We start from the raw sequence: 20,563 nt of genomic DNA on the forward strand, positions 1-20,563 counted from the left end.
GAATAGCGCCAGATTATCTTTTTTGCAGTCCAGTTTGATTATCCTTATTTTTCATGGGGAAAGTCTTGCACAATGTGACCCTTCAATGACTCTTAGTAGTCACAAATTGAGTCAAGACAAGATAACCTGGGGAGGGGTTCTTTTAACTGACTTCTGGTTTAATTATATGGCTGTATGTGTGTGTGTGTTTTAAGAATTTAAGAATAGTGAGAATACTTAAATTTGTGATGAAAATCAAAAATGGTGACACTCTTGAACCTCCTCTGAAACACAGACTTCATGAGGAGGTTAATATCTAAGAAATATGAAAAGAAACAGAACAAAATACTGCAATATATTGTAGTATCAGGACAGCAAACAGATTTCATTTTCTAACTGTTATGAAAGATTCAGCTTTTGTAAAAAGGCAATAACATACAAAGGAACACTGAGGTTAATATAAACCTGAAAAATAAACTGTACTACTTCATAATCATGCAAATGTGTCTTTTGAGACAATCATTGCCATTTACAGACAATATAGCACATGCAAAGTCTCTTTTATTGTGCAGTAAATACACATAAGAAAAAGTTAAGGGAGCGCATACATTTTTAAACATATTAATTTCATTTTCTTTCAAACTGTCTTTATGATTTTTAAACAATTTAGAATATATTAAGTCTGAACTGATTCAAACAAAAGTGATACATAATCTGCAATTATTCAGTACTTAACATCAGTTTTAACATTCTGCTGCACTTATTTAGAAGAAACATTTTTAATTGCACCATTTATTATACATCAGAAAGGTTCCTTTCATGAACCTAAGTGAGAAAAACTCTTGTGCTTATTTGGCAGACGTATTGTATGTGGTGCATATAAGAACAGCTATGCTGCATATCAATCAATAGAAATAAAATACTTTATGTAATTTTATTGAAGGATGTGATTGTCTTGCACCATCCAAATGACAAATTATCTTACATCATCACAAGTCTGAATGCACAGAAGTCCACATAACAGGATGCTGTCAACAAACCATATGTAGAATGCTGTTCTGCTACCACGTTAAGTTCTATATGGTTCAAATGTACAATATGTACTTAATGAACATTCTATTTCTCTATATATGTAGATTTAAGGTGGTGCATCAGGAGATGGAACTATCAATTCTTGAATTCTATAATGAAATTTCATGCAATTAAAATTACTAGATTTCTTTAGAGGATTTGGGAGATTATTTCCAAATCCAAACAAAAACTATTGCAGATAAGTTCAATGATTCACTGTCACTGGAAAGGGCTTCACATAAAGACTGATGGTAGGGTATGAACTGTACACAGAATATTCTACACACCGTCATTAGAAAAGTAGATATCAACAAAAGAAAAAGAAAATGCATGAGCAAACCAAAAGGAATGCAAATCAACAATACAGTGAGCATGCTTGAGTAGCTTAACACCATCCAGAAACTGCAGTTAGGGTAAAATAAAAAAATATCAAGTAAAACAAAACAAATAAAACCCCAGAAATGTAGATACACAGAAGATGCACCAAGGAAAAGTAAGAACAAGTCTTTGCGGTATAACAAAAATCAGACGCATGCAAAGAAATGAGGGTTTGTGTTGTGATAGTAAGATACCAGTCTGAGGCCTAATTTACCTTCACTGTCTGACATGGCATGCTGGAAGTCATCCATGATGAAGGCTATATCTCGATCATAGCCTCGAGTCCGTGACTCCTCCCTCATATGTTGCTGGACCTCAGGTAATGAATGGCTCGATCCAAACTGGTCCCTGGTATCTGCAGATATTGGTGGCAAGGGTCCAGCTGCTGCTCTTGCCATTCCCATTGGCTGGCCAACGGGACTTAGTGGGCTCTCTTCCTCTGAGTTCTGTGCTACTATTGGGATCCTTCCCCTGCTTTGGCTAATAGGTAGACTGGTGGGTTTAGTTCTTCCAGAAGGTGCTGCATGGCTAAACGAAACATCTAGGGGTTCAGCTTCTTGGGCTTTCAGTCTTAAAGAAGAACTGGAAGAATCCCTTTTCAATGACAAATCAAGCCCATAAACTGAGGAGGGTCTAGATGAGGGCCTAGATCTACTACCACTGCTATAAGACTTGTCTGCTTCATCTTGTAATGTGGATCTCATTGCTGGACCTAGTGCGGTCCCAAGGCCTGCTCCAATGGATGAAGTCAGTGGTGGCCCCATGTACTTCTGTTGGTCAGTGATGTTTTTTCTAAGGCCAAAAGTGATATCATCCTGAAGAAGCCTTGCCCTAGTAGTAATTCCCCCAAGTGATGAAGTGCTTGATGAAGTCATGTAGGTTGAATAGTCAGGCTCAAGGTCTCTGCTTTCTTGGATGGGTGAAAACTTTGTTAGTTTGGGGTCTATCAAAGTTTTCTTGTGTTTTGACTGCTTTTGGTAGAGGAGGGCTGCTGGAAGCTGCTTAGCAGCCTGTTTCTCAAGGGTAAGCCTACCTATGCTGTATTTCTCAGATTTGGGAAAATGCCTGTAGCTGCCCTCTGCATGGTAATACTGTGACAGGCCAGCCAAGTGATCAAGACTTTCTGCACCTCTACGGAACTCTTGCTTTATCTGATGTTTCAGAAGTTTGAGCTCATAAGGGTCCTCCATTGGGTCTTCATCAGCTTTAACATAGGAATGTAACCTAGAAGAAGTCTGCAGTGGTGCTAGGAAGTCTGATACTTCTTGTGCTCTCCTGGCCTCAGCTGTGCGAAGTAGTCTATCTGTTTTGGTAAGATCTTTCTCATGGAGGCTAAAACTGGAATCCAGTGTTCCTGTTCCTTTAGTAAGTTCTCCTATGTCATCAATCAGCACATAATTTCGGGGTGTATGGTGGTGGTCTATATCTGCATAGAATGAATCTGCAGATATGCTTGATATAGGGCTGCTTGCCATGCTGTTTCTCTCGTCTAGTCCTAACCTTAAGTCCAAGGTAGTGTATTTACTACCTAGTTGGGAAACTGCATAACTATTGTCAGTTGAAACTGGTGCTATCATGAGAGGCTGATTGCGAATCACATCATAGTTTGTTGTTATCTTAGGCTCCAAATATAATGGAGTTTGTCTTGGCTTTGGCTGTATCACCATCATCTGTGATGGGAGCTGATATGACGGCTGTTGAGTTGGTGGAGGTTGAGCCTGTGGAGTAAAGGACATAGTAGCTCCAGTTTGGAAAGCTGTTTGGGTCTGATAGGGTGAAACCTGCTGGTGATACAAAGGCTGCTGTTGTTGGTAATGTGATTGCTGTGTGAACTGAGTTGGTGCTTGTGTAGGCAGGGCAGGAGATGAATATTGATATTGAGCATATGGGCTTGTAGCAGGGGCAAACTGTGTTTCTGGCTGGGTTTGTGGTGGAATAAACTGATTAAATTCTGTTTGGGGTGCAGTACGTGGTCTTTCCAAGCCGTGTTGAGTTTCTATTCTTGTTGACCTGGTATTATTAACTTCACTGTCTGACATATAATCACGTTCTTCTGCTACTCCTTGGAGATAGGCACGCTCTCTCTTTTCTCTTTCTTTTAATAAGGCCTCTTTCCTCCTATTAATGCCCATTTCCAAGTATCTCAATTTGGCATCTATTTCTTTCTCCTCCTCATCTAGCTCTGCTTGCTTTTTCCTAAGCTTGGCTGATTCCCGTTCAACCAGATCCAATTCCCTGTCTATATCCTGAAGAATTTTGGCTCTGGCCATAGTGGTTGTCCTGCAAATCCTTCTGCGTGAAACAGATCCCACAGAAGTATATGGTGACTGAGTTCCTGCTGTTGCTTCCTCTGGAGGTGGGTTGGGCAGAGTCCTCTTCACCTTCTTCTGAGTGCCAGATGGAGTAATGCTTGAAGAACCTTTTGTCTGCAATAGAAGAAACAATACTGAATCACTATTCTGGAGGCTTGATTGCCAATAGATCACAAGGAGTTTTAAATTTGTTTCATTGTATGGATTTGTATCTTAACCATATACTTTCTGTAACTGAGATGGAAGCTTGTGGTATCTGTGAATAAGCAGCAGCAAACAGCATCAAAAAAAAAATAAATGCTAGTAATCTGCTAAAGGTCAGGAAGATGACAAATCTATTGCAAAACAAAGTAGATGCTCACCAGGGCTTTGTTTTACCTGAGACTGAAAAATCTACTTTACATTCTTAAAAATGAATTAAGATGGTATTTTATTTATTTATTTTAATCTCCATATAATTTTACTTAAACAGACACAGTGTGTGTATACATGTGAGGGTAGTAATATATAGACCTGTGTACCCTCCTTCTATATAACATTTAATTGAAAGAATATATATGTATAATTATAAATAATTAATAAATAATAAATAAATAATTATAAATGCACATGTATACATATTTATATATATATATTTATATATAAGTGTAATCATATGATACAATAGAAGCCTCTTAGCCATACAACGAGACACCGAGTACATACTGGGCAGTTATGGCTTTTACTAGAATCCAGACATCAAAGCAGGATTTTCTTGTGCCAATATACTTGATACAAGAGGTAGTCCCCTCAGTCCACCTTGCCATCTTTGTCTCGCCTCTGTTGCTACACTTCAAAACTTAAAGAAGTTAAGCAATATCGAAATACAGGAATCTACTCAAACCAGATGTCCAGACTTCTCCACAGTTAATGGTAGGAGGCTGATTCACTCTGCCCTAAGAGAAGCATGTACCTTAGGCTGAATTTTTTTGGAGATGCCTACTCTCTTCAACTAGGAAAGCAGGCAACGCAATGGGTTAGATGCAATCTACATTGCATTCAAAATTACTAGTGCTTTTGAAAGATTTATTTTAGTTTTGAGGTAAATTTAGGTTCCCACTCAATGTTGATACACTAAGAAGTGGAACTTTAATAATTTTGAAATTGTACCCTAACTCTCCAATACCTTGCTATGGATTGGTCTATACAGGTACACAAGAATAACCACATCAGTCAGTACAGAATGCAGACTTGTTGATAGAAAAATATGGAAACACTTTAGCACAGTTTAACAAGGGAAATAAAAAGAATATTAACTAACTTGTCTCTTCTGCCTCTGTAGGCAAGCACAGCACTTTAGCAAGCATTGACTATTATTAATTAAAAATGAAATTTCTTCTGAAATAAATGCTACTTCAGATAAGAAGTCAACAAGATTAATTTTATTTAGCAATAAAAAACACTGTTTTCCTAGTTTATTCTAATATGTTGTCAAGAAATTGTAAAAGTTTTTAGAACGAGTTGACAAACAGCTTTTGTTGCTCCCCTGCTAACTAATCTTAGCAAATCACAATAATCAATATTTGTCATGGATCTTTAAAGAAATATCCACTACCTTTTCAAGTGCCATGTCAGCTCTTTTCATCTATTTCATCTCAATTCCATCAACTTCTGCATTTTTCAGATTTCAATAAATGTAACTTAATTTTGTTTTCAACTTCGTGTGGCCACTTCCGAAACCCATGTTTTGCCAACAAATCTAAGAAACTAATTTTCTCTAGCTCAGTGTGTAGTTATAATCAAAGACAAATTAATCAATTACAGTAGGTCTAGTTGGCTACTAATTTATATTACAAATTCAGTCCAATGCCACTGTTATTTCCCCCTCCCAAATTTATACAGCAATCACAGATGGTGAAGCAGTCACAGATGGTCACCAGTATTGGGGAACAGCTATTAACAACACATCCATTAAAAGGTCTCTAATACTTTATGGAATTACTATTTTCAGATGCTAGCTATGTTGCTGATGAATAATTTCCATGTCAGCTAATAATGTATTTTATTAAAAAAACACTATCTTATTTTAATATCTGTCTACATATAAATATCTTTGTCAACATATCAGACTGATAGACACTATAGGAAGACATACCACTTGCTTTTGAAAAAGCATTTATAACTTCTAGTTCTCAGCTGATGAGGGGGCAGAAGACCAGTCTTAATTATTTTTAGTTTCTATTTACACTGGAAATAGAAAAAATACAATTTTAGTACCGTGATAAAATGTGGGTCATTATTATTGGATATTCTCATCATCAGTTACATTAGCATGCTACCTGTGAACTGTATTAGTAGTTAAGGGAAATTTAACTTTAGTATTTTGGTAGATAAATAAAGACTAGTATTTAAATTTAGTTTTTGTGTTTCCTTTGAATTTGTTAACAGTCAAGGAAAATAGACAAGCTAGGGCTGATTTTCACCAAATTCTAATGTCTTTATAAAAACAAACAAACAAACAGAACTGGACGTAGAAAGAAATAATTGTGCTGTCAGCTCTCTCCCTGTATTACATTTGTAATATATGCTCTTTTTAAGCTTATTGAAAGGAAACAGAGAAGAAACCTTCATGAAACTACTGCAGAGACGAAACAAAATATCATCAAATACAGACAGGTATTTTTTGGGCTTACAATTACTGGTTAAAGGTTATGTTGGATGTCAGACAGGTGACCTTAAGTGAGCACTTTGACTAAAGAAATCATGGTGTTTTCTACCACATTTTGTCACATTTTCCATCTTTCTCATTCTAAGCTATTTGCTTCTAGTCATCTACTATCATCTTCACTATTTTTTTTTTTTTTTGTGTTATGGTCATGTGTTATTTTTATGGTCATTTAGCAAATGACCACTCTACCTGCTGGCTGTAAATATCAAGAACTAGAAACAATTTATTCTGCTTCTTGTTTCACCATGACAACCTTATAAAAGTATTACCTTATTGCTGAACCTTATATAGAGAAAGAATTTCAAGCTACTTTGGGACTTCACTTCAGGATAGATATAATGGTAATCGTATCTCATTCTGAGACAAAGCTGAACTTCCTAAAATAACCCCAAAGGTTGTGTTTGAGATAAACGAATAGATATGTTATCTCCAACACTATAAATTAAACAACTAAGGAAAAAACAGCCTTCTCCCCTCCCACCAATGTGTAAGGTTAACAAGGTTTTTATAAAACAGATAGGAGATGGAAAGATGCATGCCTATTTCTCAAAATGCAGTAAATAAAATTACAGGGAATACATCATTTGTATCTAAGAAAGTTATCAAGCAACAGAAAAAGACAAATCATTCATCCATTCTGAAAAGAGGTGACTTTAGGTGGGGATTGATGTAGGATATGTAGGATACCAAGGGTAACCAGCAAGTACCCTTGGGGTGGAAGGAGAAGCCTGTGCTGTAACTGTCTGAGCAAAACTCTCACATCTGAGAATTTTCATGTATCAAAAAAATCCCCAAAGGTAACCCTATCAAAAATCCATAACACTCAGTAAAAATTGCAATGAAGCAGTTACACTTGTATAAGGTTGGTAAAGGTTATTCTTTGTTATGGTATGTGCTATTCATCTTCAGCAATATATCAGTAAAAATGGCTAGAAATTTTGGTAATTTATTGTTTTAAACACTCAATTTACTTCAAAGGATCTGTTAAAATCAGTTATCATTCATTAAGGACTTTTTAATAATTTATTAGTATCTTTAAAATTGCTTGTAATGAAACCTCATTCCAAAAGATGCATTAAGATAGGATACTATTGATACACTACTTTATTTTCAGTACGGAATCCTCGACTGCATCTTTTTTTTGTAGGATACAGATGGTGATATTGGACAATGTTTTGTAGCAAATATTTTCTCCTTAAAGATTTTGTGGACCCTTTTGGTCCTACATATATTATATGGTAACCACTGGCTAGAGGGAAACAACTTCACTGACCTTTGGTAATGGAGCAAGAATATTGAGAACCTTCTCTCCACTGCCTGACATAAGGTACATTTTATTGCATGAAGAGCCACGTAGTGTGGGTACCCACCTCTGAAGCCAAGAGGCAAAGGGAAGCAGAGGAATTGTGCCATAAGGAAAATGTATTTAAAAATTTAAATACACTTTTTTATTACATAAAAGTTTCATGATCAGTATTGACAGTGGATATACAGGCTCTGAAAAAATTCTAACCATCAGTTATAACCTATCAGCCTGCACTATTTTGCCTCATGTGCCATTGCTGGCAGTGGAGTTGGAGAGGTGTTTGATGAGCTGATCTTGGCCTTGTGCATGACAGGGAAATACCCTGCTTCATAAGTAAAATGACAAAGCTTTTCTTTAATGTAACTCTTGTCTTTTTCTTTTCTGCAAGTATTTTGCTCTGGGGACTGAGCAGTGAAGCAGAAAACTAGTTTTTAAATCACTACACAGCAGAGATGCCAGTCAGTCTGATTTTCTCTCCTTTTTTTTTTTTTTTTTTCTCCACTCCTCTTCACTCCTTTGGAGACTCTGTAGAGATATATTTCTCTGCTGTTAAAACCAGTATAAAATTTTCAGAATAGTCTATGCCAAAACAATAGACATTTCTCAGAGCTTTTTTCCTTTCATTTGTGTCAGAGCCACTCATTCTTCAAATGAGCACTTCTGTATTTTTCATCCTCTTGCTCCTTTCATTTTCTCTGTGAAATTGTTCGAAATTGCCATTTTCACTTCAAATGCAAGGGGAAAAGCACAGTGCACTTCCTAACAGCTGACGTGACATGAGATATCAACTTCTTTCCTAGTTAAACACATAAAAAGCCATATGCTTCTTTTGATCTTGGGGGAAAAAGGAGAAATTCAATGAAAATTTAATATGTGAACTACAGACAGATGTGGCCCGCACACATTGATTTTCAAAGTGATCTAAACCTCTGTTTCATCTACTTTATGTGAGTATGCATATTAGTTGTTCTCAGTCATTTACAGGGAAGATGACTGTTTTCCACAGATTAGTCTATTTGTGGTTCATTTGGAACAGGACTGAACATTTTTCCTACAAGGGCAATGGGGCAATTCCATCCTCAATTACACTGGCAAAAAATGAGGAATAGCAATTTAAATCAACACAGATACATCTTTCAAAAAAATCAGTTTGTGAGAAGAATGAAATCCAATGTTTTGAAACCTTGAATATAGATGTAACTAGAACAATACTAGAACAATATGTGTGCATTTAACTGATTTTAGACAGCAACATACACACTATTCACAAGGTTATGTTTTCATTGTCTCAGCTTATCTGCAAATGATAACTACAGTGTCTGCTTTTCTGCTCACTGAAGACACAGCAGTCTCTTTGCCCCTTGGAAGGTGGACAATACTATACAGACATTCAATAGTCTATAGTATTTTTATCCTATAGCTTAAGTTTTTCTTGTAATTTCCTACAAAAGGGAAACATTTCTGACTGAGTCAGTATGAGCATCTTCAAAACTCACCTGAAAGCAATTTTTTATTCTTAATTTCCCTTTTCCTCTGCTATTCATCTTTTTAATTATATTATTCATTTTTGCAAAGTAGTCTGGAATACAAGCTGATGTGAGAGATTTGCTGTCTAATTACATTTAATTCCACATACGCTAAATGTATCAGTTACTTTACATCAGGGAAAAAGTTCCTGTAAGATTGATTCAGAGAATGGACATCTGTCAAGCTAACAGAGTCAAATGCTCAGAGTTGAGCAATGCTTATGCATCCAAATTACTGTACCAAATGGGATAAATAATTTTTCCCACTACTCAGTCTCTAAGAAAGGAAAAAAAGGAAAAAATAGGGGAAGATGAAGGGGAAGGGAGAAAGGAAGAAGAGAAAGAAGGAGGAGATCCTGTCCTCAAAATTGAAAAGACCATGGGAAGAATTTCTGCTCTGAATGACAAAGATTCCACACGTTGCTATAAAATGCTTGAAAATATTGCATAGCTGCTTTGTAGGAGATATTACTGATGCCTAATAAATGCTTATCCTTATGTGGTTTGTACCGAGATATGTTGAATATCCTTAAGTATTTTGTATATATGTATGTATATATGTATGTACATATCAGCATATTAAAACTACCAAGGGACTTAACAAAAACAAACTACTCTTCTCCCACTGCTCCAATACTGTGTTTTTACTATCACAGTTAGTACTCTAAATGCTATGGTATAATACCCAATTCAGAACTGAAGCCTGAATTTGATAAATGATTCCAAGTAAATACTTTTGACTGTGAATTAAAGTCTTTCCCCTTTTGTAAATTTGTGATTTTTCAGAAGACAGTCTGACAGGATCCAAAAGAATGGATTTATCTGGATGATATCCTTCTCATTACTCATGAAAGTATCTGAAGAGGAGGTTTCTGAAAAACACTCTGCTTCAATGACCCAAAAGATTACAAAATACATGACAAAAGAGAGGATAAGGTAAAGGGAACTCTCTGCACGGCATAACAGCAAGTCAGAGAAGAAAAAGATTCACCATCTCGAGAAACATTAGTGGCAAAACTAGAATTTTGCTATGAGGTAGGTGTTTAATAAGATCAAGAAGGCTGTACACTTAGGGTGGTTATGTACTATATATACACACACAGGTAATAACATAGTATGCTAGACCATAACACGATTTCTTAATCAATCATTACTTCTTTATTTTCTCATATTGTTTCACTGACAGGCATTTTGTGTAAGGAGGACAGAACTGTAGATATTCAGAACTTCCTAGCCTAACCTGTGAAAAGTTACCAGGTCTGTGAAGCAGATGGATATTTGATGCCTGTGCTTGATTAAGATACTAATTTTGTCTGCACATGATGTGCTGTGTCTCCAGTACATACTGTTTTTAGATTAACTAATGACACAGAACCATACATCAGTAACACGTTCAGTAACACGTAATACAGAGGCTATGTGATTCTGTCACTGGTAGTTCAAGACTTTTATATTAAAGGATATTGTACCAGAGGATTAATTGCTTATTTCAGGATTAGTTAGTTGATCATGATGTTTGTGGCTGTAGAAAATGGCACTACTTATCCTCTTCATCTTGGAATGATGAAGTCCTTGCAATAAATCTTTTTGTACACTATTCAACATCCTTAACATAGGCTCGTTCACTCATAGTAATTAATAATACACTGTTTCTCACCATGTAACCATCACATCATTATATGTCATTCCGTTCAGTCAGAATCATGAATTTTGTCTGAAGCTCAGATCTCATCTATGGAAAATTTTTCTGGATTATGAAGAGTCTTTTCCCAGTCAATGATAACATACTTTTAATTTTCTTCCCATGCAATCTGAGAATTCTGGCCAGAAAATACTGGTGAGAAAAATTCAGAACAGTTTATACTTATCAGTAGGATATGCATATGCTGAATTAACACCATCTGTTTTCAACTGATATGAGACTACGTAGCAAACTTTCAGCTGTAATTCAGAAAAAGCATCCCCTCTCCAAAAGAAATGAAGTATTAATCTTGTCTTATAGGCAAACAAACAAACAAAAGAAGGTGTGAGGAAATCTTGGCCTTTTCTGCCTATTCTCTGCTACGGACTTCCTCCAACAACTGTTGGTTCACAAGACTCCACATGCTGCTCCACAGCCTTGTTTATTTGCAAGAGCAAAGGATTCATCTGCCCAAATGCAGACATAATGTGCAGAGCTAATCTGAGCTACTGAATTGAAAGCAAGCACAATTTTTCTTCAGCTCACTCAAAAATCACACCTGTTTCTCTTACTGTAGAAACAGGCTCACATAACATGGATGTCACCTGTGAGTGTCTCAAGACAGAAGAGGTCAGTCCCACTCCTAGCAGCTGCTGCAGTTTGAATTCCTGCATTTGGCTTTTCATGCAGGAGCTGTTTTGCAGCAGAGTTTTAATCATTTTCACCACACAGGAATCTTACCACCTCTGTGATTCTTCAGAAATGACACCTCTCTTCAGCAGTCAGAGGTTCCAGGCTCAGTTCATTTTGATTTTTCATGCAGTGTTTATTCTCTTCTGCGCTCCTGATGGTGTGTTTCCCTGGTCTAAGATGAAAGGTGGCAGAGTGAGCAGAGCCCTGATTAATCACTTTCTCTAAAAAGTGGCTCACACTGGGCAACAATGTGCATGTAAATCCTGCTGTAAAGCACAGATCAGACAAACACACCAAGTGCCTGACTACATAATGCAGGTCTTTCTATATGCATCACAGCTGCTCCTATGTTTCCAGCTCAGCCCTGACTTCATCCACACTGTTGTGTACCTGCAGAACAACTTGCATCAAATCTCCTTCCTCCTTTTTCCAAAAGTGCCTTAACATTTACCATTGATTGCAACATATTCTACCATAGAAAAACACACTTCTGACTCTGCTTTTGTACCATGGATAGCTCTATAACGCTTTTCAGATTCTTAAGAATCAACAGTTCTTCATGGTGGTGGCACAGCTGTCAAAATACCCAGAATTATGCACTATTAATTAGACAACTATACAGTTGAACAGCCAGCTCTGTACAACTGGTACAGAAATAAGTCTATGTTATATCAAAACCTAAAGATTCTTTAAAATAAGACGAAGACCTTATTCTGAAACACGTGTTCACATTGCCTAACTCTAAACAATTGATTAGATAGGAAGCCTAAGAAGACTAATGGTGATTATCTTTCTATACCTGTGTTAGATGGCATGATATGACCCTAAGTTCAACCAGAGCCTCATTGTGAAACTGCAGAGATCTCTCTATAGAGGACATGCAAAACAAGGAGAAAAAGGGCTTTTAAACTCTGAGCTAGATTTCATATGAATATTTACATGTAACAGTTTAAAACAGAATTAGGCAAGGCAGAATAGAAACAAAAGGAGGTTTATGAAACTCGCCTTGCCCGCTGATGCCTTGCTTCCAGGCTTCATTCCATTCCAACAACTCAACGGCTTTCTGATCTGCACCAAGTTCTGCATAATCCCCTCTGCCTCAGCTGGACAAGTTGAATTCTCCAACAGCTCAGGTTGTGAACCCATTCCTGTCAATTCTCTGTAGTTTCGCAGTATCTCCCTGAACATTTCCCCCCCGCCCCGTCTCTCCAACCCTCTTTCTCTGAAACAGGAGAACTCCCCCTGAAATATGCTCTGATGCTCCCAGGGTAGGAGCAATCTCTCTCTCTCCAGAAGCTTCCAGCCAACCCAATCCTCTTCCTTTTTAAAGGAATGTAACTGAACCTGACAACAAACACAGAATAGATCATCTGTCACAGATGGCTAAACTTATGAAGTGTGAAAACCACTCACAGTATGTCCAGATTTTCCATTACTTTTTTTTTTCTACAAAGTGTACTAGCCAGACCACACAAAAAAACATACCCGTATTCTTGTTTTCATATGAGAATGGCATTTCCAGTTTTATATAAATCCATTACCAAGTTATACAAGTTAAACAAAACCAAATTAACTCCTCCTCCACCCCACCAAAAACCTCCCAAAAGCCAGCCTTTCACAGGTAGCATTAATACTGGAATAAATTTATACAGAAACTTGCTAAATTACTACAAAACAGAACATCTTTTCATGGAATAACAGTTTCCACTGTGTTATCTGTTTACATTTATACTATTATTTTTTCCAAACTAAAACAAACAAACAAATCTATGTATGTAGCACTTTTTTCTTTTTTTTAAGTTTACTTTTTTTTTTTCCCCCATATATATCTTCTATATGTTGTCTGAAGTCTGTTTATACTAAACCAAATTCAACCCATGGAGGTGGGAAATAGATGTCAAATATTTCATAATAATAATAATAATAATATTTAAAACCAGACTGGACATCAGCATCAAGTCTTCACTGAAGAAGTCACTCAGGTCACTTACCTCACTCTTGATCAGCACAATTGTAAATAAAACTGGGAGAAAGTCCTGATTTTAAGAATTAAAAAAAAAAAAAGATAACCTTTATGAATTTATTTATTTATTATGTAGAAATGAGTGTAATTTTTACAGTTGATTGTTTTGGGACTTGTTAACTATGGTTTATATGACTAACACTGAAATTTAGATTCATTTTCAGAAGAGCAAGTGTTTCATTTCTGGCTAAATTCAATCAGATGACAGCCTTGTAATAAATGTGATATTTAATCACACTGTGTAGGGTTAGGGAGGAAGAAAGCAGTTTAATGAATTTTCTTTCTACTGTTTTAATATCAGTTGTACTATTTTAGAATCATGACCTCGCTCTTTCCATTCCTGCTGTAACAAGCAGGATGAGAAGATAGAAATTTGACAAGTTTACTTTTAAACAGTAATGTAGTTGATTCTTGGGTTGGAAATGGCCTTAAGGATCATCTAACTCCAACCCTCCTGCCATAGGCAGGGATGCCACCCACTAGATCACGTTGGCCAAGATGCCCCATCCAGCCTGGCCTTGAACACCTCCAGGGATGGGGCATCTACAACTTCTCTGGGCTACCTGTTCCAATGCCTCACTACCCTTACAATGAAGTCTTTCCTCCTAATGTCTAGTCTAAATCTATCCTCTTTTAGTTTAAGACCGTTGCCCCCTTGTCCTATCATTATCTAGCTGCGCAAAGAGTTCTTCTCAATTTTTTTATAAGATCTCTTTAAGTACTGAAAGGCTGCAACGATGTCTCCCCAAAGCCTTCTCTTTTCCAAACTGAACATGCCCTGCTCTCTCTGCCTTTCTTCATAGGAGAGGTGCTCCAGCCCTCTGATAGTCTTTGTAGTCTTCCTCTGGACTTGCTGCAACAGGTCCATGCCTTTTTTGTGCTAGGGGCCCCAGGGCATTTCAGTATCAAGGTAAACAAGACAAGAGCAATTATTATTTAATATTTAGATGTTAAACAGAAAACAAAATAAATGGATGAGCATGACAATGTTTCTTCTAAACCTTCTTTGCAGAACATTACCACTGCAAAGTTTATTAAGGATAAACTTTAGCTAGGTTTATTAAATTCAGATTGGGATATAGACTATTACCCACAAGGCAAAAACCATCCAGGAAAGAGGCCTTGGTTTTTGCAAAGGAGAAAGTCAATAGATGGAAAGATAAGAAATACAGATGTTAAGCAGCTGATTTCTGAAAGTCACCACCCAGTAACAGGTAATAATGTTTAATAGAATGTTTAATAGTATACTGTACTGTATACTGTAATTTCAGGATGCCTACCTGAAATACTAAATAGCTAGGTGTTACTCAGTGATTAATGTAGAAGAAAAACTAGTGTTGGTAATCAACTCACCTATATAAAAACTGTGAGTATAGTTTCTGTTTAAGTTTTTCTCACTGTAAAATAAATCTGTTTTTGTGTAAGCCTTAAGACTATTAGCATTCAAGAGCACCTAGATCTAAATGACAAACTTCATAACATTGTTTTTATTTTGCACTTTGCAAAGTATGAATACATTTGGTATCAATCTAAGGCAACCATCAAAATGACACCACTTAACTGAAATATTTTGATCCTGCATCATAGTTAATGCTTTAAGGGGCTCAGACTTATTTATTTATTTCCCGCTGAACTAAGAATGGCAAAAGGTTATTGTTCAGTGTCAATCAAGCACTGATTTTAGAACCCTGTACATATCAGGATAGAGATCATCAAGTCATCTCCCATGATACAGATTTCCTTTCTGGATTATCGAGGCAGGAACCTAACAGTTTTTACAGTATTTTCAGATTATTTATGTTCATGGAACCATGGTAAGCATGTAAACAAAAAAGAATAATCTTTCTATAAGCTCTACAGAATATGTAATGCTTACAGAACCAGCTGTTTCAATATTTCAGCAGGAAACATTAAATCCTTTATTTCTCAGATACATTTATGGAATCTGAATGCACAGTAATCATTATAGTACCTCAATGTACATATAGCAGACAGGAGCCAGGCTGGCTGAATAGTGATGATGATTATCTTGACTGTTGAATTGTCAATGCTATTTACCTTACTATGCATTATCTAGGAGCTCTGTGTAATTCTTTATTGTCTTGTTTGAACATCAATTTGCAGATAAACACTAAGTACTGTTAGGATGATGATTTTTTTCTTCATCTGCCCTGGAAACAATACATAACTTTATATCTGACCATAGCCAACATTTTTAAACTGCATTGCTTTTCCACCACAATATCGATCCCTTCTTATAGCATTTTACAAATTACATATTCATGAAATATAACATCTACAATGCTGTAATACAGTAATGATTTCAGAGATGTAGGACATCAAAGAATTAGAAAATGGAATATGTATACAATATATTTTAGCATAAAGTAGCATAAGAATAATAATGTTTTTAAATTGTAGAACAATTGAAACTCAGGACCAAGTCATGAAAAATACACTGGCACAAGGGTTTCCTCCGAAAGCAAACCTTGAGCTCTGTGTAAGAATTTAAAAGAATATTTTGAAGAGGACAGAAAAGGTAATGCCATTACTTTCTTACATGCTCATATATCTGGGCCAGAGCATAAGAAAAGCCTGTTCCATTCAAGAGAAATTTCCTCAACACCTATGCTCATGGAGCAAAACCACAGCAGAATCTTTCTATACAGTAGTTCTCAAAGAATGCTGGAAAAATGCTACACCATTTCATATACATGGGTCTTATACATGGGTTGCATGAGGAATGCAACCTGTCTTGTAAAAATATTGTGTTTATATACAGAACTTATGGATTTTCTTTCTGGAAATTCTCTTTCTTACCCCAGGGATCTAGGTGATTTGTAACCCACCTAGTTATTTGAAAGACAGCTTGCTCTATACTTTGAAGACATACAGTGTGAGAAAGTCTGCTGTAAAGAGCTTTAAAAACAGAAGGCAAACTAAGTGTATGTCTATAGTAGCAGAATACCACACACTCTCTTAACCTGGATCACAAGTTATCACACCACACTTCTGGTGTGCAAGCTGAAGTTGTAGATATATTTCTGCTAGGAAGTTCTGCTGATCGTAATTTTGCTGAAACAATTACACAGCTTCAGGATAGAGCTGGTTCTACCTTAGCCTTAATGTTTGCTTATCACACACAAGTGCTGTCACTTAAAGTTTACTTATGGCTGTTAGATCCTTCCAACCTGTACCTGTGATAGTATCTGTGATTTTTAGCTGGTCCATTATAATGAACAATAACTTTAAAAATAACAAGAAAGATACTTTATCAACAGTGACAACAGCAAATTCAGTTGCTCAAAATAAAGAAAGTAAAAACCCATGAAAGGAAGATGCAAAAGAAAATCCATATGCATAATACATTCTTCTGGTAGGGTTTATGCATGCAAAAACATGATCCCTTCATCTGCTTCCAAGGTTAAATATGCAACACTTTTCAACATAGACATAGGTCACAGAGCTTAAAGCTCTCCCATGGACATTTTCATTGCCCCTGTTACTACAAGACTTAAAAGAAGAGAATGTGGACAATATAATAACTGTGGCTTCTGAATTCCATAAAACATTTAGAAATCAGTTCTGACTACTTTTTTATTGCTTGCTTCCTTTACTTGCTTTACTGCTCTTCTCCCTGTCATCAATACCTGTCATGCGTCCAGCTGTAAACACCTGTTCCCTTCTTTGATTGTTCATTTTTAATTCAGATTATGTGGGTTTTTCACACTTCTTGTAGACATGAGGAAGGAACAGAATGAACAGTGATGAAACAACTCATCAAGAACAAGGCTAGTCATCCCCTTCTTCAGGTCTAACAATAAGGAAAGAAAGGTTCATGAAGAAATGCACCTTTGTAGAATGGGAGTCCAAGAGGTCCTCAGACAACATGGACTGAGAGAGTAAAAATGACAAACTCTCTGAGTACAGTCAGTATGTGGAATAAAAAGTAGTATCCCTATAATAGATAAGAGCAATAAAAGTGAAGAGAGGAAATGGAGACTGAGGTGAGGTTCTAACTGGGACCGTATTACTAAACCTAAAGATGGAAACTAGTGTATCATCTTGACAAAAACAGGAGCTACAATGATAAATACAATAACTTATGTCTTTATAACAGTGTTCTTACAATAACTAAAACTTTATACCTGATTAGATCATTGCAAGTTGAAGCAATAATAAATATACTAGTAATCAGTAATACTAACTGATAACAAGGTTCATTATAAAGTGGTCTATTAGATCCTACCTCCAGGCTGTGTGTAAATGTTTTGTTGTTGTTTTTGTTGTTGTTTGTTTGCTTGTTAAAAAAAAAAAAAAAAAAAAAAAGAAAAAGAATGAGAAGACATACAAGCTCTCTAATGTTCAGAAAAATGCTAAAAAAAAAAAGGTAAAAATTGCGATAACAGCAACAAAACCATAACAATATCCTCATTTAGGAGAAAGATTTTTGGATTGCAAAGTATACTGAGTAGTCTTATAGGAGAATATACAATAAAATAGTCTCTTAATAATGATTCAGGTTTTGTCTTGGATCAAGACTTTCAGGGAGTGTAACATTGCCAGACTATTGGTTAGGCCTAACCCTAAGGAAAATATTATGGAGAGAGTGGGAAATGAATTTATTCAGTAAGACAATATTTCATAGAGTCAGAGTATGGTTTGCATTGGAAGGGACCTTAAAGATCTAATTCCGTCCCCCCTGCCATGGGCAAGGACATCTCCCACTAGATCAGGTTGCCCCATCCAACCTGGCCTTGAACTCTTCCAGGGTTGGGGCATCCACAACTTATCTGGGCAACCTCACTACCATCAAAGTAAAGTATTTCTTCCTAATATCTAATATAAATCTACCCTTTCTGAGTTTAAAGCCATTACCCCTTGTCTTATAACTACAGTCCCTGACAAAGAGTTCTTCTCCAGATTTTCTGTAGCCCCCTTTGGGTACTAGAAGGTTGCTATCAGGTCTGCCTGGAGTCTTCTCTTCTCCAGGCTGAGAACCCCCAACTCCTTCAGCCTGTCTTCATAGAAGAGGTGTTCCAGCAACTAACTAGAAGAATTATTTTATTATTAATACTTATTTTTTGAAATTGTTCCAGCAATTAGAAGAAAAGTGAATAATTAAGAAAAATAGATTATTGATATTAGAAAAAATATCTTTTAGTAAGATCTTTTATGTTGTGAAATAGTCTAGCTGTGAAGAAACTACTTTTAACTCAAAATAGGAGAAAAAAAAAGTAAATACGGCTAAAAATAATGAATGACTTGCAATAATAATTAAAATAATAATGACTTGCAATTTTTTACTGTTTAAAGATCAACTAATAAAGCATAGTTTCCCAATAGAGTATTTTTTATTCTTAGGATTCTTAATATTTCTTATGGATACTCCATATTTATTAAGTCCTTTTTCTTTCTTTATTAGATAATTACCATGTTTCTGTCATATGCCACTTTGTGGCCCTCACCATCCTCTGAGTGAATAATTTCCTCCTGAATCTAAAAAGACACTTACTAACATATCAATTAATTCTCCCGAATACACTTATACTAGATTTTGTCTCTACAATGATGTCAGATATTTACTTGTTAATTTCTCAGAATTTTACATCACTTATAAATTAGAGGTGAATAAACAAATGTTAGCTTTTATTACAAAAGGATGGTCTCTCAAAATTGCAGTTTATCCAAAAAAAAAAAAAAAAAAAAAAACACCAAAAAAAAAAAAAAAACAGGAAAACAGACAATATTTTAGTGGAGAAAAAAAAATCCATCTGTTTCCCAAATTACTCCAGTCTAATTACTGGGTTTGACAGGTTAATGGGGGGCATAGGATAGTGTTTCCTGAACTGTGCATTTCTTTATAAAGCAGCATAGAAATGCTTGAGGGAAAATAATTTACTTCTGATGTGAACCAGCCCAACAGCTTGATGAGTGTTATATGACAAGAGTCTAAGGGAACTGCTGTCTTCAACTCTCAAATATGGAACATAGAACCACATCCTTCTAAGAGATGTATATTAGAGGGCAAATATCACAAGTCACTTAAGGTAAATTAAGAATTCTTCACCATGAGAGCAATGAAGTCATAGAACAGGATGCCCAGAGAGGCTGCGAAATCTCCATCCTCAGAGATTTTCAAGCTTAACTGGACAAGCCCTCTAGCTACCCATAACCTTGAAATTAGCCCAGCTTTGAGGTGTAGATCTCCGTAGATTCTTCCCAGTCTAATGACTGGGTGATCCTTTTTTCAGTCACTGTGATGTCTGAGGAGCTTAGCTAGTTAATGTTTTCAAAACATAATATGGACACCAACATTCTGATGGATTTATTGCCAAGATGCTGTGGAAGGTGTAAAACAGTAGGGACTGCAGTATTTACTTTTATTAAATAAAAGCTTGAATGTAGGCACGGGCATTCTATAACTGAGTGTGGTTGAGATGAAAAATACTGTTAGTCATGTCTGCAAAATACCCTCCAAAAAAAAAACACTTAGCTTTTTATATATATATACATATGTATAAAGTAGAGGTATTACTACACACATACATATATATATATATATATACACACATATATATGAAGTAAAATATGTTACTTTTGTAACTTTGTCACAACTTTTTGTTTTCATCAGTGAGCTCTTGGAACAAATGATGAAGAAATGGAAAAAAGAGGTAACTGCCTGAGTTACGATTCTCTCAGACAGACAATGTTTAAACAGGTTGTAAGAACATAAGGACTCTGAGCAGCCTACACTACTGCTGTCAAAAAAAATGACTTTTACTGCCTAAAGAAATATCTGGAAACATTACTATAAAATTCTTTATTGTACTATATCACTGATGAAATGAGCAAAGGACAAAGATGAAATGAGCAAAGGCAGTGAT

The 20,563-nt window shown here is 35.9% G+C and overlaps 1 protein-coding gene across 1 annotated transcript in view; it reads right to left on the reverse strand.

Annotated features, from left to right (window-relative positions):
* Positions 1-20,563, reverse strand: part of PCLO (piccolo presynaptic cytomatrix protein) — a gene marked incomplete at its 5' end in the record, with an annotated part of 366,889 nt that overhangs the window by 149,641 nt on the left and 196,685 nt on the right. Inside the window, one exon of the mRNA XM_082755642.1 lies at positions 1,643-3,854. Coding sequence (XP_082611768.1) covers positions 1,643-3,854 — 2,212 coding nt within the window. The remainder of the gene's footprint in view (positions 1-1,642; positions 3,855-20,563) is intronic.

This window comes from Aythya marila (genome assembly GCF_965140915.1).
Source record: "Aythya marila genome assembly, chromosome: 1".
Lineage (NCBI taxonomy): Eukaryota > Metazoa > Chordata > Aves > Anseriformes > Anatidae > Aythya > Aythya marila.